The sequence below is a fragment of the Aspergillus undulatus genome (genome assembly GCF_047715775.1).
Source record: "Aspergillus undulatus strain CBS 261.88 unplaced genomic scaffold BDV17scaffold_35, whole genome shotgun sequence".
NCBI classification, from domain to species: Eukaryota; Fungi; Ascomycota; class Eurotiomycetes; order Eurotiales; family Aspergillaceae; genus Aspergillus; species Aspergillus undulatus.
Genome location: NW_027396639.1, coordinates 39831 through 60882, shown reverse-complemented (window position 1 = coordinate 60882; position 21052 = coordinate 39831). Strand labels below are relative to the sequence as shown.

The 21052-nt window shown below is 51.8% G+C and overlaps 6 protein-coding genes across 6 annotated transcripts; 3 read left to right on the top strand and 3 right to left on the bottom strand.

Moving 5' to 3' along the window:
• Positions 1–1636: 1636 nt before the first annotated feature.
• Positions 1637–4042, bottom strand: BDV17DRAFT_267147 (FACT complex subunit POB3). Its single transcript, XM_073758333.1, has 8 exons — positions 3839–4042; positions 3564–3786; positions 2963–3501; positions 2670–2909; positions 2488–2619; positions 2203–2436; positions 2058–2130; positions 1637–1987 (listed from the first exon to the last, which is right to left on the bottom strand). Coding segments are annotated over exons 1-8 (1755 nt in total). The 5' UTR covers positions 3841–4042; the 3' UTR covers positions 1637–1675.
• A 336-nt stretch (positions 4043–4378) lies between these two features.
• Positions 4379–6216, bottom strand: BDV17DRAFT_299198 (aspartic peptidase domain-containing protein; the record flags this gene model as incomplete). Its single annotated transcript, XM_073763830.1, has 4 exons — positions 5458–6216; positions 5329–5417; positions 4690–5272; positions 4379–4648 (listed from the first exon to the last, which is right to left on the bottom strand). The coding sequence occupies exons 1-4, from the start codon at positions 5572–5574 to the stop codon at positions 4379–4381; spliced, it is 1059 nt and encodes a 352-aa protein (XP_073614088.1). The 5' UTR covers positions 5575–6216.
• A 1310-nt stretch (positions 6217–7526) lies between these two features.
• On the top strand, positions 7527–11935 carry BDV17DRAFT_129281 (putative cellular morphogenesis protein (Rax2)). The gene is made up of 2 exons (XM_073754123.1): positions 7527–11324; positions 11376–11935. The coding sequence occupies exons 1-2, from the start codon at positions 7904–7906 to the stop codon at positions 11609–11611; spliced, it is 3657 nt and encodes a 1218-aa protein (XP_073614087.1). The 5' UTR covers positions 7527–7903; the 3' UTR covers positions 11612–11935.
• A 407-nt stretch (positions 11936–12342) lies between these two features.
• BDV17DRAFT_299196 (uncharacterized protein) lies at positions 12343–15576 on the top strand (the record flags this gene model as incomplete). Its single annotated transcript, XM_073763829.1, has 6 exons — positions 12343–12362; positions 12529–12557; positions 12652–12852; positions 12922–13489; positions 13540–14132; positions 14183–15576. The coding sequence occupies 6 exons, from the start codon at positions 12343–12345 to the stop codon at positions 14980–14982; spliced, it is 2211 nt and encodes a 736-aa protein (XP_073614086.1). The 3' UTR covers positions 14983–15576.
• Positions 15577–16600: 1024 nt separating this feature from the next.
• BDV17DRAFT_282705 (flavin-containing monooxygenase) lies at positions 16601–18388 on the top strand (the record flags this gene model as incomplete). Its single annotated transcript, XM_073760243.1, has 4 exons — positions 16601–16768; positions 16829–17207; positions 17259–17824; positions 17882–18388. The coding sequence occupies 4 exons, from the start codon at positions 16601–16603 to the stop codon at positions 18386–18388; spliced, it is 1620 nt and encodes a 539-aa protein (XP_073614085.1).
• A 947-nt stretch (positions 18389–19335) lies between these two features.
• BDV17DRAFT_282704 (uncharacterized protein) lies at positions 19336–20951 on the bottom strand (the record flags this gene model as incomplete). The annotated part of the gene is made up of 6 exons (XM_073760242.1): positions 19336–19441; positions 19533–19948; positions 19983–20260; positions 20339–20446; positions 20547–20699; positions 20735–20951. The coding sequence occupies 6 exons, from the start codon at positions 20949–20951 to the stop codon at positions 19336–19338; spliced, it is 1278 nt and encodes a 425-aa protein (XP_073614084.1).
• Positions 20952–21052: the final 101 nt, after the last annotated feature.

Sequence of the window (21052 nt, the reverse complement as noted above, 5' to 3'; positions counted from 1 at the left end):
ACTCACTTCACTACTACTAACGACGCTGGTCGACGCTCTTCCGCCTCGAGGCAAGAGACATGTTTATTTGTCTACTGATCTGTATCTTATTTCAACACTGTCATCTGAAGCAATTGCTCCTGATTCATGAATGTTTCTCCCATTGACTATTTACTGAGCTGCATCCCGACTCCCCCCAAAACAGCCAAAGCCAAGCTGGTCCGACCCGAACATTGAGATGGACACACCCAGACTGCCAACACAGACTCCAATTTCCGCTCTCTCTCATCCAATTGACTGCCTCACCTTGATGTTTTTAAAAACAGCTTTACTGAACTCCCAGTTGCTGTGCAGACTGCAGTCCGCCATGTACCACTCGGGTCGGACATGGTTGTCTCCCGGTCTGGATCCCTGACGCACCTTGATGCGTGTGGAACGCGAGACTCCCGACCAGACGAACCTGCGCAGTTCAAGCAATCGCAGGCCGTTATTCTGTAGGACTTCCCCAAGAATCCTTGAAGATCGCTTAGATTTTGGGCGGTCTTCTTTGGTATTCTGACTGTCACTGTCAGGGGTTAAATTACAGGGCACATCATGCAGCCAATCGATCTTACTCAGCGCTCCGTGTATTGTCACTAGATACATTGATTACAGCTGATCAGTTGCAAAGGTCATCTCTTCCGCCTTTTCTACAAATACGGACTCTAGACACTTTCTAAGTATTCAATTACTCGCCAAAGAACCTACTCTGAAATCCAAATCATTGTTGGCAGGCTCGTCGACTGCACCGCGTGGACGAACTGCTCATCTCTCCACACTTGCATCGAAACCACACCAGTACCACGATTCGCCAGTCATTCAAGGAACATCGGTTAGGATCACGATGCTTCTCATCAGGGGGCAAACCGGGTCGCAAGCTACTATGTCCGTTACAGAGACGCATGTACCATGTAGCCGGACTCGCCAGGGCGCACTCGCCCGTCTTTGTTCCAAGTACTAATGCTGGCCAGCCCCAGACAACCCGTTGTTAACCCGTTGTTAGACGTTGACGTCTAACGCTGAACGACGCTGTCCTACGCTCAACCCACAGCTTACTTGAATACGCTATGCTGTGAGCAATGCTTTTCTCAGTCCGCTGTTCAATCACGCGTTCACCGCAACTTTGACTGACGACATCTGAGACAAAGTACCTCGAGTCAACCTCGTGCAAGAAACCTATCTAATAGACACCCAGTGGCTGATATCTTGTCTTAGATGACTTTCTATGAACCATACTAACCCCACTCCACGAGAAGTAGTACTAGTCATCTGTCAATTCCATATCTGCCTCATTCTGCAAAAGTGATTGGCAAGAGCTTCACGGCTGAAGCGTCTTTCAAGGCTGTCCATCAAGCTCCACCCCAGACGCAGACGTAGTCGTTGTCGCGGAACCAAGGTTCCTCAATTTAATATATATAGGACGTTAATTCTCCATCAACCATGATTTGAACATCCAAGTCTAGTAGACTCACTAGCTAAACGACGGTGATCTGTCCTACGTCCATGCTAATTATCCTACCGTATCCGGGAAGCAGTCCACGGATCCATAGACCAACCAGTGACCAAAGCAAAGATAACGCCTTTCTTTATTGTTGGAACCATAAAATAAATACCTAAAGTACAACCCAGCTGCACCTTCCCACCCCCATAAAGTACCCTATTTCCCAACCTTACTCTTCTTCTTCGGCCTCTCATCCTCAGAAATCGCCTCACCCCCGGCATCATCCTCCTCATCCTCATCCCCCCCAGCATCACTCGCATCATCCATCTCGGCATCACTCCCGCTGCCACTACTCTCATGCGCGGAGTCGAATTCCTCCGCGACGTCGGAGTCCGAGTCAGCCTGGAAGTCCTCGTCGACGGACTCCTCGTCTTCGTCTGCGGAGCCGCGGTCGGGCCGCGCGCCTGCTTCGTCGTCGCTCGACATCATGTCGTCGTTGTCTAGGGCTGCGGCTATGAGGGCGTTTGTCTGTTTTCCATTTTGTTAGTTCTGGGGCTTGGTTTTGGTGGGTGGAGGGTGAAGAGGGAAGGGTGCGTACGTCGTCCGACATCTCGTTCTTGATGCGGATGTTCTTGGCTTTGAAGAATTCTTCGAGGGGTTGCTGTTCCTCGCTGGATAGTAAATTGAAGCATTAGCATTAACAGGGTAGAGAGAATGGGTTGAGTTAGAGGCGGGATGCGCACCGGTTAATGTTGCTGAACTGGTGTTCGCCCATGCCGGCCTTCAGGCTAACAGTGATATCAAATGTTCTGCTGGCCGAGATGGCGCCGCCAACACGGGACATGGTGACGACGGCGACGTTCTCGATCTGGATATAAGTAGCGGGTTTGGGAACGAAGATCAGACTCTTATCCAAGAAGTATAAAAGACCTTCGTTGGCCTTGATTGAACATTTGACTCCGCTGTGACCGTGGTGGCTGTATGTGGTCAGTATGGCTTTCTTGTCAGACAACTGGATGGAGAGCTACCTGACAAAGTCCTTCGATGGCATGATAACCTTCTTGCCTGATAATCCGCGGAAGATCTTTGTGATGACTTGGTGGATAGGTTCTTCGTAGCGTGTCTCCAGCTTGTCCTTGTAACGGGTTTGGAGAAGCTCACTAGCAGCCGTTAGTAAGAAGTACAGAATGGGCATAGCTGAGAAACGAACTCTGTCATGTTCAGCTCTAGGCTGATCTCTTCATCCAACTTCAATTGCATGACCAAGAAAGGATAACGGGTCTGGCCTTGACGGAGGGGAGGTTCGAGGCCAAGGACAATGAGCGTGTGGGTATCGTCGTTCTTCGGGAGCAGGAAGAACTTCTTGATGGAGGAATATTGGATCTTGTAGTCGTATGTCTTTCCGCGCAACCGGAAGGAAGACTCGTACATATCGATATCGAATCGACCTCTGCAAAAATTTGTCAGTACCAACTCACAAATATCCCAAGACAGAGTGCATACCTTGGTGTGAGATGAAGGACATCCAGAAAAGTAGCAAAGGTATCTCCGGCCACATCGCCAATCTCAGCCTTCTCCATAAGCAGCTCGTAGAACAGATTGGCAGCGTTTTGTTCCTCGCCGCCCTCTCCGCCCTCTTCTCTTTCCTCCCCATTCTCCTTCTCTTCTGCGTTCTCCTCCTTGATACCATTCTCCGTCTTGACTGCCGTTCCAGGGATGTAGAAACGCATCTCAACCAACTCGTCAGGACCAGCAGCCGCCTTCCTACCGCGGTTCTTTGTGCTCCCGGCCGGCTTGGAGCTCGCGTCGTTGGGATCAGTAGAAAGCGAAAGCTCAACAGCAACCTCATTCTTTCCGGCAAGGTTTGTGTTCGAGATTTCCGAGTAGGGGACTTCGAATGCGGGTCTGTTCTGGACGTTGAAGGCGAGCTCGGCCTTAGTGAATTCTGCCTTGCCCCAGTTCCATCCTCGGAGGGCGTGTTCTCTGCTTTCGACGTTGATCCCGTACCAGATTTTGAATGCTTTGCTCAATCGCTCGAAGTCCTGAAAATGTGCGAGCCAATCGTAAGTCACTGTTTCCTAGAAAGGTGATGGAAAGCATTTACCTCTTGGTCAAATCCGTCGAGTTGAATGACGCCCGATGAGCGCGACAGGATCTTCAGCTCGAATCCCTTGGCTGCTTTGCTCCATTGGGCGGCGCCGATGTTGCTGCTATCGAGTGTGAAAGTGTCGCCGCCGCCAGCAGGTCGCCAACCCAAGCCGGTCTCTGCAAGCTTGCACTTGCCAGACTGCTTTGAGAGGTCAAGGAAAATGTTGTCAAAGCTCTCCCTGGCACCAGTCAGTAATTTGGTAGACGGACAAAGTCGGTAGAGAAGCCCACATGTTGGAGAAGCTTCAGATGATGAAGTTGAGGTCGGAGATAGGACTAGAGTGACGGAAGGAGATGATGGGATCGAAGCGACAGAGAAAATTGATGTGTTGGAGGGTTCAGAGCGGCGACGTTGGGTCAAAGTTCTGGTTGACAAACTGAGCTCAAACCGAATGAATCTGCAATGATCTCGGGATCAGAGTCGCGTTGCGGTCGCGTTAGCCACTTCCCGCCAAAAGGGGATTAGCGTATATGCCTTAGGTTGCAATATGGCTACAACGACCACCATCCATAGTACTCCCTCTACTCCCCAGGCCATCACTTGAGAAGCCTGGGAATTAATTTGCTGTCCAGGAGAGGGGCAATTCAACTGCGCTTTTCTCGCACGAAGAAAAATGTGTAGAGAGCATGAAGTTGCATTCGATACAACATTATCAAAGCATTAATTATCTAGACGGCATCTATTTTGATATTTGTATCCACATTTTTCTGAGAAGCTATATTTACTGGCCCAAACAATGCAGGTGACGAGACAAGGGTTGAGCTAGCATCTCAGTTGACCTGATCAGCGAAAGACATGCTAGGCTTAGCCTGGTTCCAGACAATATACTTGCTGATATAGAACGGAACACCAGCATTGCCCCGACCCTCAACGACATTCATCCAGGTACCGCACATATCCTCACCGTCACCGTTCTTCAGAGCAAGACCGGGGATAGTCACGGTCGAAGACCCACTGGTGACGTCCGGGAAGACAAAGTCAAGATCAGGCAGGTCAGTGCCGCACGGGTACTGCCATGACCCAGAGGAATTATCGGCGCCCTCAACAAGGCCAAATAGGCGGCAGCAATGTTCTCCGAGACGGATAGAGTAGCGGTACCCGAGACAAAGTCCATGTCTAGGGATTCTACATCAAGTATGTCGCCGCCAGAACCGAAACTAACACCTAGACTCATCCACTGACCTTCGTTGCCTGAGCTGGTATTCGCGACGGGGACTTCGGTGAAATCGCCGGTGTAGGCCTCTGAATCGACGTAGCCGAAGTTGATGAAGCCGGTGTCGTTGAGCTTGAATGCTGTACTGAAGATTGGCTCGGGCACGTACGGAACAAGGGCTTCCATGAATGTGGGCTGGGGGTTTGGTCGGATTGAGTTCAGCTTGCCGAACCCGAGACCAATTGGGCCTGCGGTGTCGCGGGTGCCGTCACTGCCGTCGCCGTAGCGCAGGTCGTCGGTGACTCCAAGCGCAAAATCGGGCACAATGGCGCTGCCGATGTTAACTGTGTCCCTGTACACGGGGCCAGAAGATCCAGACCCGTCTGCGTAGGCTAGACCGTAAGTGTACCCCTCGACCTTTTGTGACGTGGAGCTGTTGTCAGGATTATAGACCGATCCCCTTGTAACGGTTTTCTGTTGGTCCTCGGGCATTAGAGTGCTTGCGGTCCACCTGATTGGGATTAGCATAACCTTTTCGTGCGCAAAAATGTTTGAATGGACACTCACAGATCAGAGGAGCCGGTATCAACATTCAGGAAGACTTGTTGGCCACCGACCAACACGGGCAGAATCCATCCGCCGCCGTTCCAAATATGCTGGACTGCACCGGTCTCCTACGGAACAGTGGTGTTGTACTTGGAAGGACAGTGGTTGGGCTGGAGCCTTGATTCCTCGCTTTACCGGAGCGTGTGGTATCGCGACTGCATCCGTGGCCAGCAGCAGCGACGCGAGCGCTGAAAGGAGAACGACCATATTGGGCGAGTTAGATGATATGGAAGGGAACCCGGTCTGAGTAGAGTCAGCTTGAATTCTGATTCATGCAAGAAAATTCAACACAACTATGCCGGTCAATCTTGCTTAAATAGACCACCCCCTGCGGCTGAAGTTCCCCATTATGGCGGCTGCGCCCGACGACAGGGCAAGGCTTAAGCTCAGGCTGAAGAGCCATCGTGGCAGAGATATGCACCGTTATATTAGCAGGCCCGCTGGTTGACTGCTTACTCCGGCAACTCTGGATGGTGATTTGCACGAGGGTGGTGATTAGCGTGGACATGAGTCGGGCGAAACGTGACCTCTTGCGCTAAGACTGCGATGGGACGATTTGGCCCCAAGAAGCTTCGCTCCGCCTTTTCCTGCATGTTTTGACATCTCTTGATGTTGCAGATATTCCGCAGATATGTCATTACTGGAGCAAGCAGTGAATAATATTGTCACGTCATCCGTTGGCATCAATTTCGGGTCCGGCGTTGGGGACCAGAATCAAAGCTTGCAGGCTTCCTTAGCGTAACCCTATATCTGTCAAGCTCCTCACTAGGTATAAAAAAGCTGTTGGAGTTTTGACGGTTGACGAGAACCTTAGGAAGTGGTTTGGACCACAAGGTTCTGTAGCATGCGTAGTTAGTCCTCAGATATGGTTCAATTCCTGGCTGGTAGCTTGATGCTCGTCCTGTGATGTACGCGACGCAGGCAGATTCAGTATTTATATATATCGCCACACATAGTCGGCTCTTCGCACAAGAGACGTCCGATTTACCATCTCTTTCCAAGGCTTTCAAATTTTCTGCTATATCTCCTATCAGTCGCAGATGGAAAAGCGAGAAAGCCCCGAGAGTTGCTGTATGTCCAGCCAAACCCCAGTGAGGATGATTGAATTGGCCTTCAATATCTGGGTAGAAACATTGCTTTCCAGCCTGCTTCGGAGACCAAAACGGAGGCTAGAAGGGCATTTCGTTCTCTTACCGGCGTGAAGGGTCAGCGCTGCAGTGACTGCGATAATAGTAGATCGGATGCTGCATCTGCATGGACCTGGAAGCAGCGCTGGGCCCCGGCGTTCGCAAAAATTGTTTGGATGCCACCTCCTGGGTTCTCCGGGAAGCCCATTGTCAGTTACCGGCCCCAGCGGTATCCATATTTTATTGAGTAAACGGCACGCCGAGAAGAGATCGAGATTCAAGGGCGTGGATTGCGGCTATCATTATCATGAAACATCGGCGTGTATTTGAGCTTTTTCCGCAGTGACGTAAGGCGCAGACAAGTCGACTCTTTCCAGAAGATAAGCTAGATCCAGAGACCCGGGAAGCGAGGGCTTGCTTCGAAAAGCCACAACGTAGCTGCATAGTCAAGCTGCTCGCAGGAATAATCAGTTTCTGATATGCATTCTGGAAGCTCGCGAGGCGGAATGTGCAGAATTCTAATTCCAAAAATAGCCTGGACTGGCCAGCCCATTCGAGCCCATTCGAGCGGCACAAATTGGGCATGACCCCATCATATTTCACGCGATCTCGAGCGTTTCACGACGCCTTTGTCGGCGCTGGTCGACCAACCAGCCTTCCATCCCTTGAGTTCCCTCTGTAAGATGCGACTGCTGCTGTATGAGCCCAAGACCTCATGATTCAGGGAGCGAGTATGCACAAATAAACTCTCTTCTTCGTTAAACTGAGGACTCGAGGACGATCTTGTTGACCGTTTCAAGTTTCATGAGAGTGGGAACTCAACATCATCCCACCCCACTGAGCCACGCAAAGAACCGGCCAGTCCCGTGAGCGAGAGCGTGTGATTGGCAGTGGCTGGATCGGCCGGAGCAAAGTAAATCCCAGTCGCGCCCACTGCAATCCAGGGAACGCCCTCAGGTTCTCCCGTCCCACGTTCAGTCGTTCCTGAGAGAAGAGAGCAGGCTCAGGCTTCCGCTTCCCAGCAAACCACCACACCAAGGCCCTCCTTGCCATGTCACTCGTTCAGACCATCCAACTTCCCACAGTCATTCGTTCTTTTTCTGGCCGCTGTTAATTCCTGCATTGCCACTCTTGTGCTGTACCCTCCTATTCGTATTCTCTCTTTTCCTCGTCTTACTGGTTTTTCTTTTTCCACATTCCTTAACTAGTCACTCCTTTCTAGTCACTCCTTTCTCGTGTTTTCCCCTACAATACGTCAATTCTCGCCCACGACGTGACCTGGAATTCGCCCGGCTGGACTTGACCTTATACCTCCTATGCCTCTCTGAATGTCTCGAGAATATTGATTATCGCTCGAAACTCCTTTGCTGTAGGATTGATAATCCGGGCTGTCGTCGCGATCCTGAACAATGAGGCTCCCCTCACTGTTTGGGCCTGCGACGGCTGGCTCGTCGACAGCATTCCAGGTTTGGCTCCTGAGCCAATTATCTCGTGTTTCTGCTTTATCGTTCGAACCTGTTGCTCAACCGGAGCTGGATCTATCACGTCTCGGTCAAGTTGCTCTTGCAGGAGACTTCGACGCCGTGACATTCTATTCGTACGAAGAACAGTCCAACGTACACCCCGGAGACGAAAACACCCAGTCTATCCTCGCACCTCTTCCTAATGGAATCCTCACCCCCCTTTCGACCTCCGATGCCGATATCCATGCGATGTGCGCCTTCAACCAACAGGACAGAGGGATCTATGTCGGCGGAAATTTCACCAGTCTCGGCGACACCAAGGCCCAGGGCATTGCGCGATACGATCCGAACTCGAACAAAGTGACCACCCTCCCAGGACTTTCCGGCTCGGTATCGGCTTTGCTGTGCGACCAAGAAACTAACACTGTCTACGTCGGCGGCGACTTCAAACAAGGAAACACTTCGAATGCGGCGGCTTGGGTTATTGGTGAAGGTTGGAAAGATCTATCGTTTGGTGGACTCAACGGACCGGTCAGCTCTATTGTCAGAAATGACGACGGGAATATCGTTTTCGGTGGTTCTTTCGACGGTATCAACAACTCAACATCTTCGAAGAAAATCCAACAAGTCATCAATCTTTCAAATGCGACAATCACGTCGAGCACGGAGTCTACAATGGAGGGCTTCACCGATCCCAAGAACATCATTTGCCAAACAAGCGGTGCTGGCGGCGCAGGGGAGACATGGTTGTTGAAGGATTACGCCCTCGGGTTCTGGCGAGCCGACATGCGCTACAACTTCAGCCCTTCCAAACTCCGCGTGTATAACACCCATTTCGAAGGACGAGGTACAAAGTCCTTCTTATTCAGAAGGCTTCCCGACAACGGTATCATGAATCTGACTTATACGGACCCCGATACTGGCGACGATGTTAGTTGCGATCAATACTGTTCGCTCTCAGACTCCGAGGATGAGGAATATCGTGATTTCGAGTTTGTTAACACCGTTGGCATGACTGGGTTCCAGTTTGAGATTCGTGACTATTATGGCAAGGGTGCCGGTCTAAATGGCATTGAGGTGTATACTCGGGACGTCTTTACCTACGCCATCAATGACTTCAATGAGCCCACATGTGGTGACAGCAGTGACACATCCACGGCGACTCAAACGGGATCGTGGACGGTCACAGAAGGTGACGACAGTCCTTCCGATTACTTAACGGCACAAGTGTCCGACTCCAATGCCGGCAGCACATCTGTCGTTTTTGAACCGAATGTTCAGCGCTCTGGAAACTACTCCATCCTCGTCTATACCCCGGGTTGTGATCAGGACGGAACTTGTGATAGCCGAGGGATTGTCAATGTGACGGCCACTGTGCAGTCTGACCCGGATTCTGACGAGCCTATCGAGACCCAACTCTACCAAACCAACAACTACGAAAAGTACGACACTATTTACACTGGTCCTGTTGATGCAAGCGATGATTCATTCCGCCCTCGCGTGACTCTGACCCCTGTCGCCGGCCAAGGTGATATCACTGTGGTTGCGTCTCGGGTCAAGTTCGAGCTCCGCTCAGCTTCAAACGGAACAAATAGAACCAGTGGTGGAGATGGTGGAGATGATGAATTGAATGGCTTATTTGAGTATGACCCCACATCGAACAATGTCACTACCGATCTGTCGGAGTCTACAATCAACAGTGCAGGCATGCAGCTGGATTCGAGCGCTTCTATCAAGAGCCTCGTGACCCATGGGGGCACGATATATGCCGCTGGAAACTTCTCAGGCTCTGATATCAGCAACGTCTTTTCTCTTGAACAAGATGGCAATGCTACCGCAATGCCTCAAGGAGGCTTGAACTCCGAAGTAACCACGATGTCTGTCCTCAACAACAAGCTTTACGTTGGCGGAAACTTCACCGGGACTTCAGAGGGTGACGAAGATCTAAACTACGTTGCCTCATACTCTTTCGACTCTCAATCCTGGTCGGCTCTTGGAGGTGGAGTCAATGGCCACGTGAAGCGAATTCTCGCGCTTCCTTTGAACATCTCGACCGACCTCAACGAGACCATTGTTGCACTTAGCGGTGATTTCGACGAATTGCTCGCTTTTGACGACTATCCTGCAGTCCCAGTCTCCGGTTTTGCTGCCTGGGTTCCGTCGCGCAACAACTGGGCTCAAAATCTTAATGTCAGCCAAACACAATTCACAGGCTACTTGTCAGCCTTCGCTAAATTCAACGGCACAACAATCCTTGGTGGAAGTATTGTATCCGGGGGAATTGCTGCTGGCGGAGCGGTGGCGCTACTGCAGGAAGATGAGCTTCAGCTTGAACCTCTTTTGAGTAGCGCCCAGGCCGTCGGTCAAATCATGACCGGTATATATGACACAAGCTCTGGTCGCAACCGGACTATTCTTGGTGGCCACTTTAACGTCACGGTCAACGGCTCTACAGTACACAATATGGCCTTCTTGGAGAATGGCACCATCAATGGTCTTGGCAATGAGGTTGACACTAACTCCACGTTCCTTTCTTTTTCCATTGCAAGCGATATTCTTTACGCCGGTGGGAGGGTTACCGGCGCGGTGGGCAAGAACCATCTAAGTGGTCTGGTTCTGTATGACCTTCAGAATGGAACAATAGCATCACAGCAGCCTTCCGAACTCACAGGTGACGATGTCTCCGTCAACTCAATTGACCCTCGTCCGGACTCGGATGAGATATATGTTGGAGGTACTTTCTCCGCCGCTGCGGCTCTTGCCTGTCCAGGTATTTGCTACTACGATACCAAGACTGGTCAGTGGAATCGACCGGGGGTTGAATTTGAGGGAAGCGTCCTGGCGCTCAAATGGGTCAACGGCAAAACGTTGATGGCTATTGGTAACCTGACCGTTGCAGGCAGCGAGACCTCAGTCGCAACATATTCCGCAGAAGAACAGACCTGGAAGGTCTTTGATGGAGCTTCGACTTCGTCCATTCCAGGCACCGTGACGGCATTTAGTCCTGCAAGTGGGGATGTGTCAACATTTTGGCTTGCTGGACAGTCGGACGACGGGACAAACTTTGTCGTCAACTACGACGGTGCCAACTTTCAATCGCCTCAAGAGATTTTTGATGACGGCACAGTCATCCGTGGACTAGATGTTCTCCCTCTTGCTGACGATCATGATGACACCGACCTCCTAAACAATGATCTAGCTCTATTGGTCACAGGTGACATTGTCGTACCCAACTTTGGCGCTGCCTCGGCTGCTCTGTTCAACGGTACCACATTGACACCGTTTATCATCTCTTCTACATCTGATGGCCAGCCTGGCCGAATGTCGCGAATGTTCTATGAAAACAGCAATCCATACGCTAGAGAAAGTGAGTGATCTGTTTCCTTACAGGTTTGGTCAGTGCTAACCGAAGTGCCAGGCGGACATCGCTCAAACGGAATTGTTGTTTTGGTTGCCTTTTGCTGTGCCCTTGGCTGCGTCTTTCTGATCGTCATTGCCGGTGTCATCTTCAACAAGATCCAGCGCCGCCGCCAGGGCTATATGGCCGCGCCCCAAGCGACTGGAACGGACCGACCGACATCGATGCGCCGGCTACCCCCCGAGTATCTATTTAATTCCTTGAAGCAGCCTAACCCAGGGGCACCCGCTATATGATCGGCTCATGACATCTAGACGACATCTTCCTTATCTATCGAGACAGTTGGCATTTACTTTACCATTCTAATTCTTTGGTATCTCAGAACGGCGTTTCAGGGACAACCCGTCTTATACCCTTACATTAATTGTGCTTTTTTTTTCTTCTTTGCTTTTCGATTGCACTATTCTCCCGTGTTAACATGTGTGGAGGAGCGCTCTGCATTGCTTGCCCGTTTGTGTGCATTATACTCTGGCTTCGAGCGAGACGCGTTGTTACTAGCTATTGAACATGTACATACATAGCATGCGCTAGACCGTGGAGCTATGACCTTTTACAAAGTGCTGACATGAGTAATTAAAAGTAATCCGCGTAGAAATGCAGAGCTCAAGCATTTGGAATAAGCAGCTAGGTCATATGATAATGAGGACCCTGCAGCCTTTAGTCATGTGTGGGATGCGTGCCTCAGGAACAGCCTTGCCACCGTCACCCGCTCTGTCACTGCCTCCGCTCCCCGCTTCTTCTCCTGGTCCATTCCTCCATTCCCGTGTCCACCGCCGAGCCTCCGCAAATCTCACGCCAATTTCGCGGAGTTCCCCCAACACATCCCTTCTTCCACTCTCCCTGGAACAGATGGCTGCTCTATCTATACTCGGCTTATTTATTCTTCTCTGTCTTTAGTCAACCACTCAATTTCAGAGATCGCTTGATCCTGGATGGTGTCGCTCCGAGGCAGGTGTTACCGTACGGTATGCGATCTCGCACAGGCTGGTACGTGTACCCCGGTTCTTCTTTCACCCTCATCTGCTTGGCTTGAAAGCTGCGTGAGCTATTTGGTACAAGCTATGCGATATCTGTGTGACGTACAAGGATGTATACATGGGAGGAACCTTAGGCTGACCAAGCTGGATGCGTGATTGCATCCTTGTCTCAACAGTTTAACGTGTCGCACTCGGAAACTGAAATGTGAGTACCTCGAGTCCCTTCACCCTTTACCCCCTGCATCAGAGCCTTACAGATGGAAAATCAAGTGAACTAACTTGTTTTGCGCTATGTCTAGGTGACGAGGCAAAACCTGTGTGCACCCAGTGCCAGAAGGGCGGCAGGGAGTGTCGCCCGAGCGAAGGCGTCGTCTTCCGCCATCAGCAAAATGCCTCTATGAACGAGGACTCATCCGACGGGGGCGGGACTCTGAGGGGGTTTTACTCGTATAAAAACACATTTGACAAGGACAGTGTCTGGCTGGATATTCCGAAACATGGTACGATCGCCTACGGGTTGAGTTGGGTTGGTGGAAGAAACGGCTGACATGGGATTTCGCTACATTTAGTGATCTTTGTCGACAATTCGGATCCGTATGCGCAAGACCTAGAGTCTGCGTTTTCAGAGTCCGAGGCCGCGATTATCGCCGCGAATTCACAAAACGCCGATTGGGATGCGCCGCAAGTGCCCCCGACGGAGAGGGAAGAAACCCAGGGCCTCGAGGCGCTCTCGACGCTCGCTACGCATGATCGCCTGCCGTACTCTGGCATGGTCGTGGATCCGCCATCTGTTCCAGCGACTGATGGCGTCGCGACTCCGTTTAGCGCCATCCCGACTACGGTGCCAGGGCCTCCTCACCCGAATGGTCCAAACCAGATACCCCGGCCGATGCCCGCCCAGATATCTCCGCCCGTCTCGATTCACTCGGATAATGGTAGCAACACCAACATACACTTCCTTTTGAACCCATCGCAGTCAATATCACCGCCAATTGACCCAACCATCCAGCGCACCCCAGATTCTAGCGGGTCCCCGCTGGCAGTTCGATCGACCGACAATATTGCCGAGGAACTTGTGGAGACGGACTACGAGATGACATTCTTGTTAAGACACTTTTCGGAGGTCCTTGGGCCTTGGTAAGTTGCATGAATTTTCATGCCTCGCAGTGGAGGGCTGACAGCTTTAGGATGGATTTGTATGATTTTGGGACACATTTTGCATCACAAATACCAATCCAGGCGTTGCGGAATCCATTACTGAAATATGCCGCTTGCGCACAAGCTGCGAAGCAGATCGGACACGTCAGTGTAGCAAGACCTGTCGGAGTCCGCCTAAGCCAGGCTTTTCCAGGAGTGCAGAAGGATTCAAAGAACATTGACTGGTGCTGGAAAGGAGCGAAGTATTACGAGAAAGCGATTCAACTTTTGATGAAGGAGTTGCAGCCTGGACGCGGCCAGGGCAATAAGACGAGTGATGACACCGATGCCCAGCGCGCACGGAGTTACACCGAATATCGACTCTCACATGGAGTTCGCTCGGACGAAATTCTTGCTGCCACCGCCATTCTATCTGTCTACGAGTTACTCGATGCCACTGGCCCGGCTTGGAATCGACACTTGAGTGGCTTCAAGTCTCTATTGGACTTGGCTGAGGCAGGGATGAGGCCACTCCAGCGTTTTCCTCCCGGTGAGCTGTCTTTGCAGCCCAAGCGGCCGAGTCTATCCAAAGCTAGAAAGGCAACTTTCTGGAACTTCGCTCGGCAAGATTATTTATCTGCTTGTAGGTCCCTGCGCTTTTCACATGTTTGTGCAGTCTACTGACACTGCTAGTTATCAATCGGAGTCGTACCAGACTACATACGGAGGACTTGGCCCTGTGGACAGAAGCAGGTCTCCAAGTTGACAGCCTAGGGTTTGTTCGTGCCAATGCGGACGCGGCTGGGCATTCCGGAGAGACTGCTATGAAAGAAGACTCCATCTCCAATGCGCTGGTCTGGATTATTTCGAAGATCATAAACTTTATAAGCCCCAGCAGCAACGCGCACATTAGCCCAAGTGCGGTCAACGCAGGTCCCATGAGCCTTCCCCAGCAAGTCTTGCTAGAAAGGTGGTATCGCCTTGAATCCGAGCTTGACACGTGGTACAAAGGTCTCCCGGAGACATTCCTTCCGTGTGCTCGCATCGGACTCCCACTCCCCGAGACAGCGAATCCAGGCGACAAGTACGATGATGCAGTATCTCTGTCTGAGATATGGTATAGCATACCCATGTGCTCATCGGCAATGCAGCATTACCATATGGGGCGGATTCTGCTCCATCTTCACAGGCCGCCGCAACCGAGTGGTGCAACGGCAATCAACAGTCGATACAATACGACCGACATACAGTTCCACAGTCGCGAGATTATCGGAATTGCGATGGCCTGTCCCGCTGGCTCCGTGCGGATCAACTCCTTACAACCATTGTTCGTCAGCGGCCAATGTTTGACTGACGCCAGTGAGCGCCGTATGGTTCTGCGGCTGCTGCAAGACATCGAGACAGATTTGGGGTGGGCGACTGAATACCGCGTCAAGCAACTGCTCAGGGAGTGGGGCTGGGACGAGAATATGGAGGTTACTGGTGTTTCGTGATATGTCCTACGGCTCGTCGGCCCATTCCGTCTATCTTCCAAGGACATGAGCTTGCAAGTGGACTTTTCCGTTCACTCTCATATGCGATATGCCGCCATCCTAGGCTTGAAGTTTGGGTTCTGCAAGCTGCAACGCTTGTGCACCCACGATGCCGGGCGGGTATCAAATATTCGCCCACCGGAGGCCAAGGTTTTCCTCATTTCAAGAATCGGGAACTCACTTACACTCAGCCGTCGAATAACCATATCCTACAGTGGTCTCCAAAGGGGTGCTGACAGGATATCCGTATCGCACGCTATGAGACATTCCGCGTTGCTCATTGGTCAGCAATAGAGTGTCATATTGCTGCTCGTTTGATGCCATGATTCTGCTTCTTTCGCGTCTCCCCAATTTCTGGAACTGTTTGCCTCCCTTGATCGTTTCTGCTTGCATTAGCGTGGCGCTGGTTCTGGTAAATTATTTAGAGGCATATCGGGTCGCAAAGTCGAGTCGCGCACTCCGAATGTACCATTACAACAGGAGGAATTCCGTATAGTAGTAACACATATAGTATCTATTTAGCGAATGCTTTAACATCTATCTAAATCCCAAGAACTACCTACTTATTGAGCGAGAACTGTTGAGGATTGAGCTGGTGAAGACTGAGCATGTGCTCACCCTCCAACTTTCAAGTCCAGATCAACAGTTCCCAGCCAACGCAAATCCCTTCTTGAATCGTGCACTCCAACCCAATTCAATTACTGGAACCGATCTGGTTCCTCTATAACTTAAGGACTGCAACAGACCATGGGTGCGCCGAGTTGTCAAAGCCAAGAAAGGCAACCGATACAAAAGACGGGACTCTTGGCCTCGACTTGAACCTGTAGGCAGTCTGTCACTCAACCTTCCGAGGCATAATTTTCTTCACCTTCAACAACGAAAGCCGAAACTTCAAAGCCACAATCTCAATGTCCCTCTTGGCAAAACCTGGTTCGCTACTGCTGGTGCGTAGTGCGCATGCTTTTCCCCTGCTCGGTCTAGCATGCAAAATAGTCCGGTCGCTAACGGTGTATTATTTCGTGCACTGTCCAGTGTTCAACTCCACCTCCCACCTGCCAGTGGATTGACAGCCAGATACGTTAACGTACCTCGGCACCTTCTCGAAGCTTTTTGCAGGGGCCAGGAATTCAGGAGTCAGGACAATTTATCACGGCGAATGATGGCTGTCAATTCATGTTCATCCGGCGGCCGTGGCGTGGCCCATGCGGCCGGCCCCAGTCAAACCAAACGGTTAAAGTAAACTACGCGGCGACGCCGCTGGCGCTGGCAGTCTGGCCAGCGGGTCGTACGCATTGCTTTGAGGCACTGTGATTGAACTGGATCATGGATAATCATCGACATTGAACCACTCTGTCGGACGGGGTAGGGGTACAGATGCGGCCGGCAGCGCCGGCTCCTGGACGCGGACTTACCTAGACCACATTTATTCTTTTCTTAGAAATCAGGAGGGGACTTTTCGTTCTCGTTCTCTGGATTTTCGCCTTCGGCTTCCTTTTCGCATCGCGCTGCATTCCGTTGATCCGTCTCGCCTCGCCTCGCCTGGAGATAATTTGCGATCTGCGATTTGCGGTTTGCGACAATGTTAATCGACACGGATGTCCTGATCATCGGCGCTGGATTGTCGGGCGTGGGCTTTGCGATCCGTCTGCAACAAAAATATCCGCGCGCGACTTTTGAAATCTATGAGAAGGCCGAGCAGAGTGGCGGAACGTGGTGGGCGAATACGTATCCCGGGTGTGCTTGCGACGTAGGTTTGCGCTGGTTATCTTTTGCTTTCTTGCGATGCGACATTGCTAACGTCACGCAGGTCCCATCACACCTCTACTCATACTCCTTCGCCCTGAACCCCGAATGGAGCGCGCAGTTTGCGCCGCAAGCCGAGATCGATGCGTACTGTCGCGACGTCGCGAAGAAATACGATATACCGCGGCACATAACGTTCCGGTCGACAGTCCAGGCCGCTACCTTCGACGAGGCGTCAGGAACGTGGCTTGTGAGGATTCTAGATCAGCAGACTGGCCAGGTGTATGAGCGACGATCGCGCATTCTCATTTCGGCGGTTGGACTGCTTTCTGAACCGAATGACTGCAATTTACCAGGAGCGGAGGAGTACAAAGGCAAGCTCTTCCACAGCGCGAGATGGGATCACTCTTTCGATTGGGCTGGGAAGGACGTGGTTGTTGTTGGTGCGCCCTCTACATCTCTAACTGATTTAACTCCATATTAATATACACCAGGCAACGGCTGCAGCGCAACCCAATTCGTCCCCATTCTAAGCAACACCCCGGGATCCGCCAAACAAGTAACCCAATTCATCCGGCAGCCACACTGGCTCGAGGAACGATCGAACCCAAAATACGGGCCCACCGCGCGATGGACATTCCGCAACATCCCCTTTACAATGCGCCTCTTCCGCTGCGCCATCTTCCTCTACCTGGAATCCTATTTCACGACGTTCAAGCGCGCAGCTGGCAAAAAGACGCGCGAGCGAAGAGCTAAGTCTCAAACGGCTTATATTAAGAGAACGGCACCGGAGCGGTACCATGATGTCCTTATCCCGAAGATGGAACTGGGGTGTAAACGGCGCGTCATGGACACGGGGTACTTGGCTTGCTTGCACAGGACCAATATGGAGCTTGTCCACGATGATCCGGTTAAGGCTATCACGGCAACTGGCGTAAGGACGAACTCGGGGAGGGAGATCTATGCGGATGCCGTTATCCTCGCGACGGGGTTCAAAACGACGCAGCCGCTTTTTCCGATTGAGGTTCGTGGTGAAGGGGGCGTTAGTTTGACTGAGCACGTACGTTTTCCCTACCCTGCCCTCTCAACCAGAAGGACGCCATCTAACATGCAACAGTGGGAAAATAGTAGATCCCACACCCCCCAGGCATATTACGGCACAGCAGTCTCCCACTTCCCGAACCTCTTCATCCTCATCGGACCCAACACAGCAACAGGCCACACCTCCGCGCTCTTCACATCAGAATGCCAGATCGAGTTCAGTTTGAAAGTCGTCGCGCCGATTCTGAGCTCCCTACACTCCGCTCCGCCCTCTCTTCTCCCGAAAATCAACCCCTTCTCCCTTCTCTCTTCACGCCCAAAACAAGCACCAGATACAGTCTCCGTAACACCCCAAGCAGAAGAAACCGAAAGTCTCTGGATCGACGCTGCAAGCAAAGAATATGTCTGGACGAGCGGGTGCGCGAGCTGGTACTTGCATCCGAGCGGTCGGAATACGGGGATTTATCCCGCCAGCCAGGTTTCTTTTTGGTTGAGGAGCTTTTGGGGGCCGCGGAGGGGGGTGTTTGAGTATAGGATTGCGAGGAGTGGGGAGAAGATCGTGGAAGGGGAGAAGATGAGATGATGACAATATGGATATTTGATTTGTGATGGGCTGACTCGACTGGGCGTTGTATAACGGAGGAAGGAAAGGAGGGTGTTAGGGATTTTGGTTCTGGGCTTCGTTGTAGGTGAGGTGGACTACTGCTACTTAGGCTATATTCAGCAAATGGAACTTTGATATTTATCTAGGTGGTTCGCTCACCTCCAAAGGAGTGCTGGATGAGAGATCACGTTAATGGACGATGTCACCACATGCTATGACAACACAGTCTTAAGGTTGTTAATTCCATAAAAGCTGCGCTTGTAATCCCTATCTACCCTTTCCTGTCCACTCGTGAGAGCCCTGATATCTACCTACATCCGCTGAAAACGGAGTCCAAGACCACCTCATTCAACCCCAGCACAAAGATTCCCATAGACCAGTGAGAACACTGCATCCTAAAACCACCCACCGCTTTTCCGACATAGAAGACGACTAGGAAAGGGAAGGGGCTACTCGCTCGTTTCCCAAAGCCCTGCCTAGGATACATTTCCCTTTTACCATCTGATGATTAATGGATGACTACGAGTTGGTGAATAGGACGGGAGTTTGCGTCAGCAACAAAGACGAACAACTTGATTGCCTACTGCCAGTACTGTAGTAGGGTTTGGTACGTAGCTGCAACGCGGACGGGTCAAAAGGATGGATGGATGACGGTATTTGTGGCTATATAAACTAGGGCCCACCTGACGACTTGAGACTACCTAATAACCAGGGATGACTGAGTCTAGCTTGCCTGGCTCTCTTCTATATTTTCTACCAACCCCAGTGAAGACTGAATCTGTGAGTAATCGAACGGGTTATTCAAGATGTGCCGTAACGACTGCTGCTTGAGACATTCTATGTAACCGGATACGTGATGCACAAATAGATAGGCATTGTGAATAATACCGTGCCTATCAAGTAGTCATGTGTTCCAACAGAAGAAGCTATATAAACCCCATTATAAGATCCACAGCCTGCTCCGCAACCGCATAAAGCGTCGCCTGCGGATGCCCACCAATCCCAACAGGGAGAACGCTCGCATCGACGACCCTCAGCCCCTTTACGCCATAAACCATCAGATCCGTATCAACGACCTTCCCCATAGCCGCCGTCCCAGCCGGACGATGATGCGCGACGCCACGTAGCGCGAATGCGTGCGTCGAATTCGGCGAATTCGGCGTCAGATGAACGGGAGGTTGGGGCTGGCATCCCCATCTCTAGCTGGGGGGCCTTGCACTCGGTATAGTGTTTCAATGCGGTAGTCTCGAGCAAAGCTTGTGCTGTGCGGCGGGCGCCGTAGATGAGCGAGACGCGGTCGGTCTCGGTGTCGTAGTAGTTCGAGTCCACTAGGGAATTGGCACTGGGCGAGGACGAGGTGATAATCGCGGTGCCGCGGGACGTTACAGAGAGAAGCATGATGGAGGTCATGATGTGGCTGCCGTTGGGGATGCCGGGTGGTGCGTATATGACTAGGGTTTCGATGAGGGGGCGGTTGGGGATTAGGACCGACTCGTCCGTGCTTGAACCTAGGCGCTCTTTGTCTTTCCGCATTGCAGCCTCGGAGAATGAATCTTGGGATTTCCTGGTTAACGATCCAGTCGGTTGGAAATCCTTTTGTGATGGCTGGGTCACTTAGGGCTGGGCTTCCCAGTGCGAGGCCGCGCTCGGGGCTGCGGAGCTTGTATAGCTGATAGAGTGCGAAACGGTCCGTGAGGTTCCTGCCGACATCTGGGGCGCCAATTAACGATGAGATGCCGTGTTTGGCGAGCGTGTCTGTCGGTCCAATTCCGGATAGCATGAGGAGCTGCGGAGTGCGCAGGGCACCTGCTGCCAGGATGATTTCGTTGCGCGCTGTAAAGTGCCGACCACCTGTAAGGAGAACGTTAGATGCAGTCTTCTCGGTGAACTAGTCTTTGTGGACCATTTCTTCAGTGATGCACTCCACACTGTCAAGGCTGTTGGCCGGGTATGCAGCCTGGCGCTGGCCACCCTTCCACGTCTCCAGGAACTCCACAACCCCGGACAAATCACCAGAGCCATCATCGGGGTTGTTTTCTTCCCTATCTCAAGCCATGCATCTCTGATGGGCTCGCGCAGAGGGTAGCGTCTCTTGTCACTTACAGAGACGGACGTTACGTGGATGGGTCCCTCAAACCATGATGCTCAGGGTTAGCAGCGCGATCAAAGAACGACCCCGAGCGTCGAAAGTAAGGGAGCAATCCCTCATATCCCCAACGTTGGTCCCCGGCAGTCTTCGCCCATATATCGTAATCTCTCCTGTCTCCACGGCTCCAGCCGCCAAGGTTGACTGTGCTTCCGTCTCCCAGCGCTTTCCCGGCGTACACGTTGTGGTCAGGTACGACCAGTCAAGCTCTGATCCGAGGAGGGAGAAGAGGGTCGGGGATGTCTTGATGTCGGGGTTGTTGGAGGCGTCGACGCCTGCTTCGAGAAGGAGGACGTCGAGGGCTGGGTTTGCCTGCTTCAGGAGAGATGCGACAACGCATCCTGTGAGTCCACCTCCGACAATGATGCAGTCGTAGTCTGCACTTGAGAGGGTCATTTGGACTTGGTAGCTGAATATGTAGCGATAGTGACCTGAGCAAAGTGTTAGTCAGTTGGTGGATTTAAACGTCAGCGCCGACAAAGAAACGCAGGGCTTTG